The 13,084-nt window shown below is 38.9% G+C and overlaps 1 protein-coding gene and 1 long non-coding RNA gene across 3 annotated transcripts in view; one reads left to right on the top strand and one right to left on the bottom strand.

Moving 5' to 3' along the window:
- The window catches only part of SWAP70 (switching B cell complex subunit SWAP70), a 41,526-nt gene that overhangs the window by 23,099 nt on the left and 5,343 nt on the right, over positions 1–13,084 (top strand). For both annotated transcript variants that reach the window (XM_064513026.1, XM_064513027.1), the window contains exons 4-9: positions 1,551–1,778; positions 5,379–5,525; positions 5,959–6,067; positions 7,214–7,395; positions 11,258–11,365; positions 12,666–12,832. In XM_064513026.1, the coding sequence (XP_064369096.1) occupies positions 1,551–1,778; positions 5,379–5,525; positions 5,959–6,067; positions 7,214–7,395; positions 11,258–11,365; positions 12,666–12,832 (941 nt within the window). The remainder of the gene's footprint in view (positions 1–1,550; positions 1,779–5,378; positions 5,526–5,958; positions 6,068–7,213; positions 7,396–11,257; positions 11,366–12,665; positions 12,833–13,084) is intronic.
- LOC135328515 (uncharacterized) overlaps positions 5,555–13,084 on the bottom strand; it is a 10,693-nt gene continuing 3,163 nt past the window's right edge. The window contains exon 3 of the long non-coding RNA XR_010389491.1: positions 5,555–5,775. This is a non-coding gene — a long non-coding RNA (uncharacterized LOC135328515). The remainder of the gene's footprint in view (positions 5,776–13,084) is intronic.

Here is a 13,084-nt window from a genome sequence, read left to right as displayed (position 1 = left end):
TCCCAAACCATGTAGTGTTTCCAAAAACATCACGTAAAATCAGTCCACTTAAAGTTAACCTATGGCTGTAACCATCAGAAACGCAGCACTTGGGACGTGTTCACTTCTGTGTGCACAGAAGGGAACCTGGCTGGGTCAGGCCACCTTCCCTCCTGGGCTGCACCTTGGAGCCTGCCCTTCCCGGCGTCCCGCTTTTGGAGCTGCAGTCCTGCTGCATGCAGGAAAGGGGGCAGCTGGAGGAACCGCTGCCTGAAGTCTGGGTGCACTGAAGTAAAAGGAAGTGGTTCTCTGCTGGCTTTTTTGTCCCCAGAGAAAATGGTCAGCCCTTGGGGAAGCTGGTTTCCCCTTTGTCTGCACTGGCCTCCAGCTGGGAGCGGTGCTCCAGGTGGGCCTTGCTGAGGAGCCTTCGCTTGGGCTTCCCAGAGGAGTGTGTAGGTGCACTCGCTGTCAGTGCCATGGTTGGTCGGAGGGGACAGTCTGGAGATGATGTGTGACTTTGTGCACCTTGGTGTGAAGCTGGTGAGGAAACACAGTGACCTGTTACCCAAAATAGCAGAAGGTGACATTGACTTGGTCTGTCTTCAGAATGGTTAAACTCTGTAATTGGCATCAGGGGACTACAGTCATAGAAACTCAGAGGTGTAGCTTTGGCTTCATTGTATAGAGGTCTTTGTAGGAAGGCTCTCCCAAATTATTTTGGTTAAAAACCCATTTAAAATGTTTTATGCGTGCTTAAAGCTGCAGATGGGCTTAATTTAAAATACTGTGTTGTTTAAAGAGCAAACAGTGGTAAGCTAAAAACAAATAAAAATAGAAACTAGACAAACAACCCAGCCTTCTTTCCCTCTTTTTCATTCTTGGGTTTATTTTGACTAGTGTTGTTAGAAGCATTAGCTTGTGGTATGGTAATGTGTATGGAATGGTGAAAGATGAAAGGAAAAGGAGAGTTTATTTTGGAAGCAATGAAAGCAGAGGTGAAAAATGTGTCCTTTTGCCTCTCTGGATACATTTGCCAAGATTGTGTCCAGTAATGGCACGGTAGAGATGGGGAAGAGGTGTCAAGTGAAGTCTAACATATATTGGTAGTTTTTCACTTCACTTCTTGTCCAAGCTGTCATCATACTCTTCTTCCTGTTTCTAATTGTTTGCTTTTTATTTTACAAGAAGGATTTTTAAAACTTCCTGCTTTCTCACACGTCAGTCATCACAGTTTTGAAGCTGTTACAGAAATCCCACGTGTTCTGTAGGAATCTGAAATATTAGAAGAGAGGCTCTCTGTTTCAGTCATTTTTTTTTCTTTCATATGAACAGAGAAGCTGCAGATGGGCTCAGCAGTCAAAAGTTCAACCTCATGAGGCAGAAAGCTACAGGAGCCTAAATTGTTTGCTCAGTAGACCTTGTACATTTAGGGGCCTAAATGTGAGTGTAGGAACCTGGCTATAGAATAGCCGGGTATACAAAATAGCCTCTAAAGAAGCTTAGTTTACAGATCTGGAACACTTCATTTCCATGTCTGAAAATTATTAATTTCTGTTTATGTTTCTGTACAGATCGAATATTTGCTTAAAAAACTCACTGAAGCCATGGGTGCAGGCTGGCAGCAAGAGCAGTTTGACCACTATAAGATTGCTCTCAACACCAGTCGAGAAGGTCTTTCTGCATGGCAGCTGATTGATCTCATCGGAAGCGGACAGTTCAGTAAAGGGATGGACCGACAGACAGTATCAATGGCAATTAATGAAGTCTTTAATGAGCTTATATTAGATGTACTCAAACAGGTAAGAAACATGGAGAGCTATTATTTTAAAAGAGAACAAATTATTGAATAATTAGAAAATGTTAAACTTAGTACTGACATTTCCTTACCTGATGGGTAAATAGCAGTGGGAAAACTAGATAAATTACTTCTAAGGGTTCTTTATAATATGACCTTATTATTCGAGAAGTTGTGGTGCTGTTAAAATTGGTGTAATTGTCACAGTATTATGAATGAGTTGCTCACTGGGAGGACTTGTTTTTAGAAAGTAAAGGAACTGTGCTTCTGACTTCAAATATAACCTTTTTTAAATACCAGTGTCAATTACTCAGTAGCTGACAGAATAGCTACAACATATGGTTGTTTTTTTTTTTTTTTTTTTTTTTTGCCAATTCTTAAATTTATGACAACTCTTGAATTTTTTGAAAATGCTGTTTTCCGATTGCAGTTAGACTGTAGCAAATGAACGATAGATTGTACTGATACAACTTTTATATTCATACAACATGGTCAGGAGAAAGGTTGGAGTATCTGCTTCTAAGTTGATACAATTTAGCAGGGCAGAAAGATACACAGGAGCTCCAAGGCTTGTTTCTTACTCTGCTTAGCAGGCTATTTGACTAGTGACTTACTTTCCTGTATTCAAATATGAAAAGTAATGTTAGCCTTAATATTCTTAGCAAACTTCTATCAATCTTCTCTTGTTTCAGATCTCCAGTGCATGGGTTATAAGTTTACGAATGGTTTTAAAAACTGCATTTTTTTTTCAGAGGAAGTATAAATATATTAAAGCTCTAAGGGGTCACAGCTCAAGTTAACCTAGAGAGCTAGTTGAACTTGACTTTTACCCGATGGAGTATTTTTTTTCAACTTTGTTTCTTAGTAGGAGAGAAACAAAAACTCTCTTGGCAGCCTTTCCAAAACCATTCTGAAGAAATCATCAGAAAGTCTTGGCACAGGAAATTCTTTCAGAATATCCACAGAACAATGCAAAAGTCTATTTTTGTTAACTCCTCGTTGCTTATTGGAGGTGAGGGCTGGGAGGGGGGACATAATCAGTTGAGGACAAAATGAAGTCATTCTGCTTATTAACAACATCAAAATAAAGAAACCAGTGTCAGGTCAGTCCTTCCTCTTGAAACTTGTGAGGAAATCTGATTTCTTTGGAAGTGTAAAACATTTTCAGTTTTTAAGCTGCATTATCTCTGTGGGGGTTTTTTTTGTTTTTTTTTTTGTTTTTTTTGTTTTTTTTTTTTTAACTCGACTGTCTCCATTCTTTCCTCTTTTGGTGACTAGGCTTCTTTTTCAAGGATGTCTGAGTACCTTTAAAAATAGATCTTTGACGTGTAAAAATAGATTGCGTCAAGATTTGACCCAAGTCCTCCTGGACTGCCAGTGGCCAAGTGGAAAATGGTGTTCTCTGAGTGACTTGCACCTATCTAGCTCTGTCCCAGCTTGTACCCTGATAGCTTGTTGACTGACAGAATTGTCATGAGTGTTTAGTGCAGTATAAGATTACATCAATGTTTAATTAATGATATACCATATAGTAGCAAAGTCTCATACTACCGTTTTTATTGAACGCTTGTCCTGTAATCTCCAAGCCTTGTGATGGATAGCAATGATAATTAAATTTGTGATATTCTAGTTTTCTGAGCAGCATCTATCCCTCGTGTGATAGCTGGTGTGAAAAGAGATCCCTAAGAGTTGCCAGAGGGCTATTAGAAGATGAGAAGAAGCTTATGCACAAAAATAATAGATATAGATTTAGCATAAATTTTGAGGGGAAGATATTAGTCTGACTTGACCTTGAAAGCAAATTCACTAAATATATAAGGAGGGAGAAAAACACCTGATTCTGACTTAGAATGTGCAAGACATGAAAGAGTAAAACTGTGGGAATCCTTCGCACACCCATACATGACCACCCAGGCTGTGGACCTGAGTGCAGAGGAGGCAAAGCTGTTTGCTCATTCCTGATCCGGAGCAAGTGGGTGGAGTGCCAAGGGAATAGTCACGGCCTTGGCTCCGGCCACATTTAACTGACTAGAAAAGCTGAGCACAGCCAAGTTGTGGGGGGTTGTTTCATTCAGATATATGTGTTTGTGTGTGTGCGCATATAAAAATATATATACGCAGATATATATATATATATATGTATATACATAAATAATGTGTATATATCGTACATACTTTTTTTTTTTTTTTTTTTTTTTTTTACAAAGGCACCTCTGACTTAAATATGTCACAGCACTTTTATTCTTTTGCTGGTGTCCAAAATTACTATAGCTAAAAGACTTTACAGAAGAATGTTCCTTGGTCTCCTTTCCAACATTTCGATCCTCTTAATTTGGAATACTTTGAGCATGGCAGTGTTTTCTGTATGGCTGGTTCAAAGTTAAATTGATATAGGTGTTCAGTTTCTTCTGTGATTTGAATTTCTTCTAAATTATGAGTCAGACAAAAATATGTAAGTACTGGGGGAATGCGGTTGCAGAAATGGCAGGTATAGCTGAAATACCTGCAAACTGACTAGATTTCAGCCAGGTTCCCCTACTTAAGGCCAGATAAAAAATCCAATGTCTGACAATGTCCAAATATTATATCATTCACTGTGCACTCTCTTTGCTGCGGGATCATTTTTGAATTGCTGTAGCCACACGGAATAAAGTATAATAAGGTGGTTCTTCGATTAAGGTTATTAGTTACTGTACTTAATATTGGTGCTTATATTTTGTAAATGTTAATATTCAGTTGAGACAAACTTGGAGGATTTAATCAGGCCTAATTATTTTCATTATAGAACATCACACTTGTTATTCTTTTGTTTGTATAAAGTTCAGCAGCAATGTTCTTCCTTCTTTTGAAATATTCTGGTTAATAACAAAGTCCATGACTTGATTACAAGCGTCTGTCTCATACAGAAAGCTGAGTGAATCATCTGTCAGGAAAAATAAAATACTGTGGTATTATTTAAGTTAGTGGTACAATGCCTAAGGCAAAATCCAGACTTTACCAGTGTTCCCATATCCCATCCCATGAGGACTCCAGGAGTACGGTTCCATTATCCCTTTTGCTAATGCGCTAACTGTAGTAGCTGCTGTTACTCGCGTGTGGGATCACTTCTCAACAAGGTGCGGCTCAGTGAGTGTGTTGGCTGGGTGGAGCCACTCCCCCGCCAGAGGTGCTTTCGCTTTGGCCCTGGGCTTAGGCACATAAAGGGCTGGATTTACGGTGCCTCGCTGCAGGCCCACTTTTATCAGTAGGATGTGCATCCATGGGGGACTGTTTTAATAAAGTCTATCGTTACAGCACTACAGATGAGTAGAAGAAAATTAAATTGTAAAGGTCATCAAAGAGGATCCAAAGACTACATAGCAATTGTTCAGTTCTTCGGATGACCCTGTTACTTAAAAATAGGACACAAGAATGGTACATGGCTTCTTATGGGCTAAACAACAAACAGCAGTGTTCTGGTACTGGGAGTGGAAATGTCTAGGTGAAGCATTTTAGGACTATGATCCAACTTTTCTGAGCACAATGGGTCATTAAGCCACATAACTAAAAGACCAAGTGGCTCAACAGAGGCCAGGCATTTCAGTCGATCCCTTGCTTTTTGCAGGGCTATATGTTGAAGAAAGGTCACAAAAGGAAAAATTGGACAGAACGATGGTTTGTGCTAAAACCCAATATTATTTCCTACTATGTAAGTGAAGATTTAAGAGACAAGAAGGGAGACATCATGCTGGATGGCAACTGTTGTGTAGAGGTAAAAATGACAAAATTTTACATTTCTCCAAAGATAAGAATTTATTCTTTTTTTTGTGTGTGCATCTGTGATGGACTCCTGATATCTATCATTAACACTGAAGTCATTACTTTCTTTTTCCTTTTGTATAAGTAGCTCGCTTGGTTATCTGTCCTGCGATTTCTGTTGAATAAAGAGCCATTATTAAGAGTGTCTCTTGGTACTGAAGTGGGTGCTTGCATTCAAAATGAGAAAATCATCTGATGATTTCCTGTTGAAGACATTATGCATAACATAAACATACTTTATAGAAAAACAGGCCATAAACACTCTTTTTATAAACTATTTTAAAGCTGGTATTTGTAGATAGTAACAGAACACTGAATAGAGGGGTCTTAACAATATAAAATAGAATTTAACGTTTGGAAGCATAATCCTTTGTTATCCATTCTAGGCCTTGCCTGATAAAGATGGAAAGAAATGCCTTTTTCTCATAAAATGTCTTGATAAAAGTTTTGAGATCAGTGCCTCCGACAAAAAGAAGAAGCAGGAGTGGATTCAAGGTAAGGATTCAGAAATTCTAAAGTTACGTCAAAGTTAAGTGTTTTGCTAAGCTGAAGTCTTAGGACGTGCTTTACTCAAGTATGAAATTCTTGGTCTTGTGATCTTTGGGTGTCTCCGTGTTGAACACATGGAAAGAGATCTTTGAGGAGGCCATGTGATGGGAATCAACTTTTATCAGGTGCCTCAGTGTAGGCAGCCAAAACCGAAAAGAAAATGGATATTGTTTGCTTTTTCTATATGGTTGTACCTCTGAGCTCAGAATAAGGCTGGGAATATTGGGGCTTCCTTTTTGTTACCCTAGTGAAGTTATTTCTTTTGTGATACCTTGCCCAGATACATCCTGAGTGATAGGTATATACGTCTTTTGCAGAGTGAGGTAGAAGCCCTTGCAAAGACAGTGTGGGCAATACCATTGAAACATGTATGGCATTTAAATATTTAGAGCTGCATGCTTTCATTCACTCTTCCCTTTTTACCGGAAGCATGTGTTTAATTACACCAAAGTCTCATGTATGAGTAATGATTACTGGCTTCCAAAATTAGATCTTGTTTCACAGTTGTGCCAGATGAATAAAATATCAAAATAATTTACCACTTCTCAACTTTGCTTTCTGAATATTTCCTCACTGAATATAAACAAATGAGAACTACTTTCTTCCTGAGAGAAAGTTTTTCCATTTTATGACAAGAAGAAAAAAAAAGGTTAAAGGTTGGTTATAGGAAAGTAAGTGAATTTATATGTTAGATAACATTTTTTACTTCTCAATTAGAATTACTGAATGTAGGTAGTGGGAAATCTTGGAGCTGGTTTTCCTAGCTAGGGGTGCAAATGATTTGCATTCAAAATGTCTTAGTGTGTCCACTGCCTTTTAGAAAGAAATCAATGTTAGAATTGACGTAATGCACTGGAATTGCCTGATGGTCTTCATGTGGGACACAGACAACACTGAATGCCAAGTGTCTTTTACTTTTGTTTTGTGTTGACAGCTAGGAAAACACACACAGTTATTTTTGATTTTAAAATAAATGCATAAAAAAAAAACCCCACAGCCATTTACCAAGGCTGCCCAGAAAGTTTCGCATTTCCCTTCCCTGGTGTTCTCTTACTTTTCTTCTTCCTTTGTGTCTTGTACATTCCTTTCTAGCCATACAGACCACTGTAAACCTGCTTAGAGGGGGGAACCCTCCACCCCACAAAGAAGCACGCCAAAAACGTAAAGAATTGCGCCAGAAACTGTTAGCCGAGCAAGAAGAATTAGAGCGGCAGATGAAAGAATTGCAAACGGCCAACGAGAACAAGCAGAAGGAGCTGGAGACTGTGAGAAAGGTGAGAGTGGGAGTGGGAGCTGCCAACCTTCAAGCTCAGTCTTCGTTATTGATGTGAGCTTCTTGAAGTATATTAGGCATCTATTAGCTGTTCAGCTGTTCAGACACATTGAGCAAACTGCTCCAGGGGAGGCGAGCGTGTATCTGTAGGAGGCCTTAAGTTAGTACACCTGCTTGTTCAGCCTGCAGTGAAACCTTAAGTGTTGGCTGCAACTGTTTCTAAGGACTGTTCATCAGGCCCTGGATTATGGAAGTGACCTGGCCTAGCCCCTGTTCATGTGAAGGTATTGTAAGCTAGTGTAGCCTCTAAGCAAAGAAAAGCCCAGCTGTGTGTTTGGTGTTCAGGGACTGGAGAATCTGGTATGCACAATTAATTGAGGGTTTTGTTTTGTGTTTTTCCTGTTGGACATATCTAACAAACAGTGCTTTTTATTAAGATTTTCTTAGGTAGTCTTCCTGTTATGTTGTGTGAACTGGGGGGGGAACACTTCTCTTGGCACATAGTTAATTTCCAGAGATACAAGTTTAATTTCCAGAGATTCCAAAGATGCCAAATCACACTTTGCGTGTGTGTGTGTGTAAATGTATAATTTTACTGGGGTAGTTTGGGGGGAGATTTATAGAGCTGAGAAACATAACCATTTGTAAGTTGTTTGAATACCACAAATACTGTATTGAATTCTCAAAGCCAGATATTTGCCCTGGAAATCTGAGTATTAGCAAAGGCATTCTAAATAAATTCACTATCTCATAGATAGCTTTTTAGTCCAAGTCTGAAGACTGGCAGAATATCTGCAAATAGCATGAAGGTGCGTTTGCTGTAGCTGCACACTGACTGGAGTGAAGATGCTGGTGGGGCTTTGTACGCTGGAACAGCTGGTATCTCTGAAGTAACTCTCCACAGACACTTGATTAGTGTTCAGCTATGCTTCATTTTTTTATATTTTACGGTCTTTTCCAATTTTTTAATTTTCTTTTGAAAAAGCTTACAAGAAGAGTTACTGTTTTTATTGCTGTGATGCCTTTTAATGAGGTGTATCCCTTGAAAATAGCTTACAGTGCCATCAGACTCTTCTCATTGCTGCTGCCTAACATCTCAGCCGCTGAAGACTCCCTGCTGCTAGCAGCTCAGATCTTCACTCTATGCTTGGTCTAAAGAGTGTTCTGCTCAATACTGTCCTAAATTAATTATTTCTTTCATTTCCATTTACAACAATTCTTACTCATTTCTTGTGCTTTTCATAAATGACAAATATTAATTTTAGCCCTCAATTAGAAAAAAACCCATGATCTTGAGAAGACAGCTATAAATACAATGAAAGCAGGTTGATGTGGACACCAGAAAGCAAATGAAAAACATCCTAAACCATATCTTTTCAAAAATCTTGTCATTAAGTCACAATTTGTGGCAAGGAACAATTTGTTGTCTTTTTTTAATTAAGCTTGAGTTGACAGTGTTTGGTGTGGGCTCTGTTTGCCTTAAATGAAGTCTAGCACTGGGGAAAAACCATCTTTTGATTTCATTTTAGCCCCTATATTCTACCACATGTTTAAGATTCAGAATATAAAAGATGCTTTAAAGGACAGCCTGTGTTACTTACTCGTTACTGGTATGTAATATACCTCTTAAGAGAAATCCTAGGGCTGGCTTGCTGTGTAAAGTTTACTTTGTGGAGAGAAAGAGGGGAAATAAGATGAGTGCAACCCCGAAGGCGCAGTAGGGTGTTGACAGGCTCCAGTGAGGCTCGTGAAAGTCCCAACTGGTAAACTAAAGAGCACTGAGGTAAGAAGCATCTTTTAAACTGGATTAAAGTGATTTCTCAAGGAAAATAAATGAATTACTGCACTTCTGCTAAGTAGAAGTGTTGGAGAGCTACTGTACTGGAGGAATTTTGTGTTTGATTAGCTAGAAAAAAATGTGCTTCAAGGAAAAGGCTATGAGAATGGTTGGGGGAAACTGAATTGTGTCAGTGTGTTAGAGTTTGATTTGCTCCAGAGGGCTGTGAGCCAGCACTTCCACAGCAGCTGCCAAAGTGCACCCTGAGACTGGCTTCCGCTTTGATAGCTCCTATTGCAGAAAATGTCAGATGCATGAGACTGCTTGTCTAAAAGAGGTGGGTTTTAGTTTTCATATTTTTAATAGAATTTTGGAGATGCATACTTTGAACAAACTTAGAAGGTAAATTTTGTTATGAAGCAGCCATGCAGGAGACATGTGCACCCATTCTGTTTCAGTTTGGCATTCTGCATGCGATTCAGACGCTCTGCTAACTGCTGCTGTAATGGTGGGGCCTGTTGACACCCCTTCCCGACCCACATTTTGGGGCTTTTCCCTAAACTGTATAGTTATCCTGGTACCCATAACCTTACCCGCCAGGAATTGATGTCCTCTGGCATGAATTAATCAGGCAGCTGATGATAAAGAGTATATTTTCACTCTTTGAAGAGTGGTTTTTTTTTGTATTTGCAGTGTATTTTCTTGTTGAGCTCTCTAGCAGGAGTCTACCAGGGACTTTGTGAGGGCACGTTCTCCATCTCGGATCAGAACTGGCAATGTTTGTTTAATTTAGAAGTGGGGCAGGAAATGAAAAGAACACTTCATGTAAATAGCCATCTTGGATTTGACCATAATTATATGCTTAGGAGGAGGCAGAGGAGGAACTTTAAAAAACTAGTAGCATCATTTTAGTCTTTTCAAGGACAGCAGTTCTGTAAGTAAGTACATACTAGCTTCTACAACATAAACCAGAAACTCTTCTTCTTTCCTTCTCTGAGTTTGTCCATCTCAGGCTACAGTGATATTGCAAGCACTTACAGGAATAAAAGTGTTGACTTGGCACTTTTGATCCTTTAGACCTCTAATTAGTTCATCTAGGTTGTGTGAAGAAGAAGAGTTAAATGTGGGGACCTTTCCAAAGTACTAAGGAAGGTGGGTGTTCTTCTCTTGCTGAACGCCTGCAGAAGTAGCCTCGCATATTACAAAAAGGTGCTTGCTTTTTATTTTCTGCTTGCTCCTAAGCATTAGGTCAATTTCTTAGGAAAATTCTGCAAAAGGATTATTTTTGTTTTCAGTATCGTTAAAGTTTTGGCTGACACTAGTACTGCATTTCTAGCCTTCAAAGCATTCTAACACTACACGCTATCAAACTCCTGATGAAAGGAGAAAGTGTTACCATCTTTATTTGTGAAATGAAGATGCAAAAAAAAGCTAAGTAACTTGTGAGAAGTCATGAAGGTACCAGCATCTTGGTTCTCCCGTCCGAAACTCTGATTAGGCTACTCTTTTTCCCCTAATTTCAAGTGGTGATTAATGGCTATAATTTTATTTACCTTACATGGCCATTTTGGAGATGTTAAGGGGATGTGATTCACAATAGCATAATCGCTTATTATAGTCAAACTTTGTGGCACTTCTGCTTTTCCATAGTAACTTAATGCTTCTCACTTCTGTTCCTGTGTGAGCTCTGTGCGTTCCGGCATGGTTTCACTGTTGCTGGAATTACCGTCTAGTCCTGCATGCAAATGAATGGGATGTGGTTTTCCATAACTGTATCCTACCCCATATGAATTAGAGAAGGAAAGACAGTGATTTCTGTTGGCTATGCAAAGCAGAACTCAGGTAACTTGGAGGAGGTCTGGTAATTGATTTTTAATTTGCAAATTTAAAATTAGCTTGCAATAATAAAAATTATATTTAAAATGATATTTAGAGATTGAGAATAGACTTGGACTGTTTTTTGAAAACAAATCTGAAGATTTCTTCCTTAAAAAATTGTTAAATGAAATTCCATGTTCCCAAAATTGTTTAGTTTTGACCAATTTTTTTTCCCTTCCTTCCTTTTTTTCCCCCCTTCTCTCCACAGCAACTGGAAGCAGCAGCTGCACGTGCTGCTGAGGAGGAGAAGAAAAGACTTCAGACTCAAGTGGAATTACAAGATCGATTCAGCCTAGAGCTGGAGAGAGAAAAAATGGTGAGTAGCACAAGTGGCTTTTTGCCATGATTACACATAGCGAGCAGTGCTTTCAGCAGTGACTTCACTCATAGGCAATCACTGAAAGGATTCAGATGGATTTTGCAGGAGGTATCAGAATGCAGCCTGGGTTGCCTTTACTAGAAATACAGAAATAAAATATTTTTCCTAGTGAATACAAATAGTGGAACAGCCTGCATACAATGTGGGTAACATTCAAGGCTTAAATATTATTAGAAAATTGGGAATAAAATGACCTGTTTTACAAGATAAATGCAGACTGAATATATCCTTCCACTTTTCAAAGATGGAGAACCTAAGGCCATTACATATTAGGTGAATATGCAAAATGAATATAGGCATCATTAAAACACATTTTAGGAACTTTTGGAATTAATTATATTTTTAAAACTGTTGGATTTTTATGTCATGTGGTTCATATATCTATTTCAAACTTTATATATGTATAGATGTATTTTTTGTATATACATATACATGTGTATATGTATATACACACACCTACATACATATATATATAATATATATAACAACAGTAACAGCATTTTAAGGCTACCATGCTTCTTAAACTTATATATGGGTGGGGCATATATATATTATATATTAAAAAAAAAGCATGGTAGCTTGAAAAATGCCGTTATTTTGTAATTTACATCCAGATTTCCAAAAGAACTAACTTTCAATCTTGAAGGATTTTTTCAGGCATAAAAAGGATGGCTCTGGCACCCTGTGAGCAATCCTTGTGTCTGTCCTGCTCTGATCGGTTAAAGGGTGGGACAGGAGGAGCCTGGGCGACCTTAAATATGAGGCCTTCACCTCCTCACCTTCAGTTTGTCACTTACCTCCATAGCGGATTTCCAATCCCTTTATCCATCGCAAGTTGCAGTGCCATCATCCAAATTTAACTGTGACATACACTACTGAGAGAGGGCTTGCCAGAGGAAAGGAGTTGAAACAGCCTAACTAAACCAGCCTGACCTTTGCTTCTGGACACTTTACCAGCTTTTTTTTTTTTTTTTTTCCTCCAAAGTTACATGACCATAGTCATAGAAGTTTGGTTTAAACCACTGTAAAAATCCTGCACTGCATGAAGTTGGCCAGTTCAAGCGACCTCCAATTTTTTATGCTGTTAATCACACACTTTGCCAGTCTTGCTCTGCAGGCAGCAGGAAAAGATCTGTCTTTGGCAAAATCTCATCTGAGGGAAACCTGGTACTTCCTTTAAAAATTGGAAACCTCAGTTAAATGGTAGCTCATCTGTGTCCTCAATTTATGCTGCCAGGTAAGACAAAAAATGGAAGAGCAGGTTGCTCAGAAGTCGTCTGAACTGGAACAGTATTTGCAGAGAGTACGTGAACTGGAAGAAATGTATAAGCAGCTACAGGAAGCTTTGGAGGATGAGAAACAGGCACGTCAAGATGAAGAGACTGTTAGGAAACTTCAAGCCAGGTAGGGCTTTTACTTAGCAGAGACTTATTTCTACTGATTTCCTCTCCTCCCCACCAAGTAATAATGAATAACTAACTGCCATATTGTTAAGAGATTTTATCTCTTTCTTTCTCTTTCTCTTTCCTCCTCTCCTTTCCTCCTCTCCTTTCCTCCTCCTCTCCTTTCCTCCTCCTCTCCTTTCCTCCTCCTCTCCTTTCCTCCTTCTTCCTCCTCTCTCCTCTCTCTCCTCTCTCTCCTCTCTCTCCTCTCTCT

Source organism: Dromaius novaehollandiae, chromosome 5, assembly GCF_036370855.1.
Source record: "Dromaius novaehollandiae isolate bDroNov1 chromosome 5, bDroNov1.hap1, whole genome shotgun sequence".
Taxonomy (NCBI): Eukaryota; Metazoa; Chordata; class Aves; order Casuariiformes; family Dromaiidae; genus Dromaius; species Dromaius novaehollandiae.
Note: the sequence above shows the minus strand (reverse complement) of the source record. Positions and strands in the feature narration are given on the sequence as shown.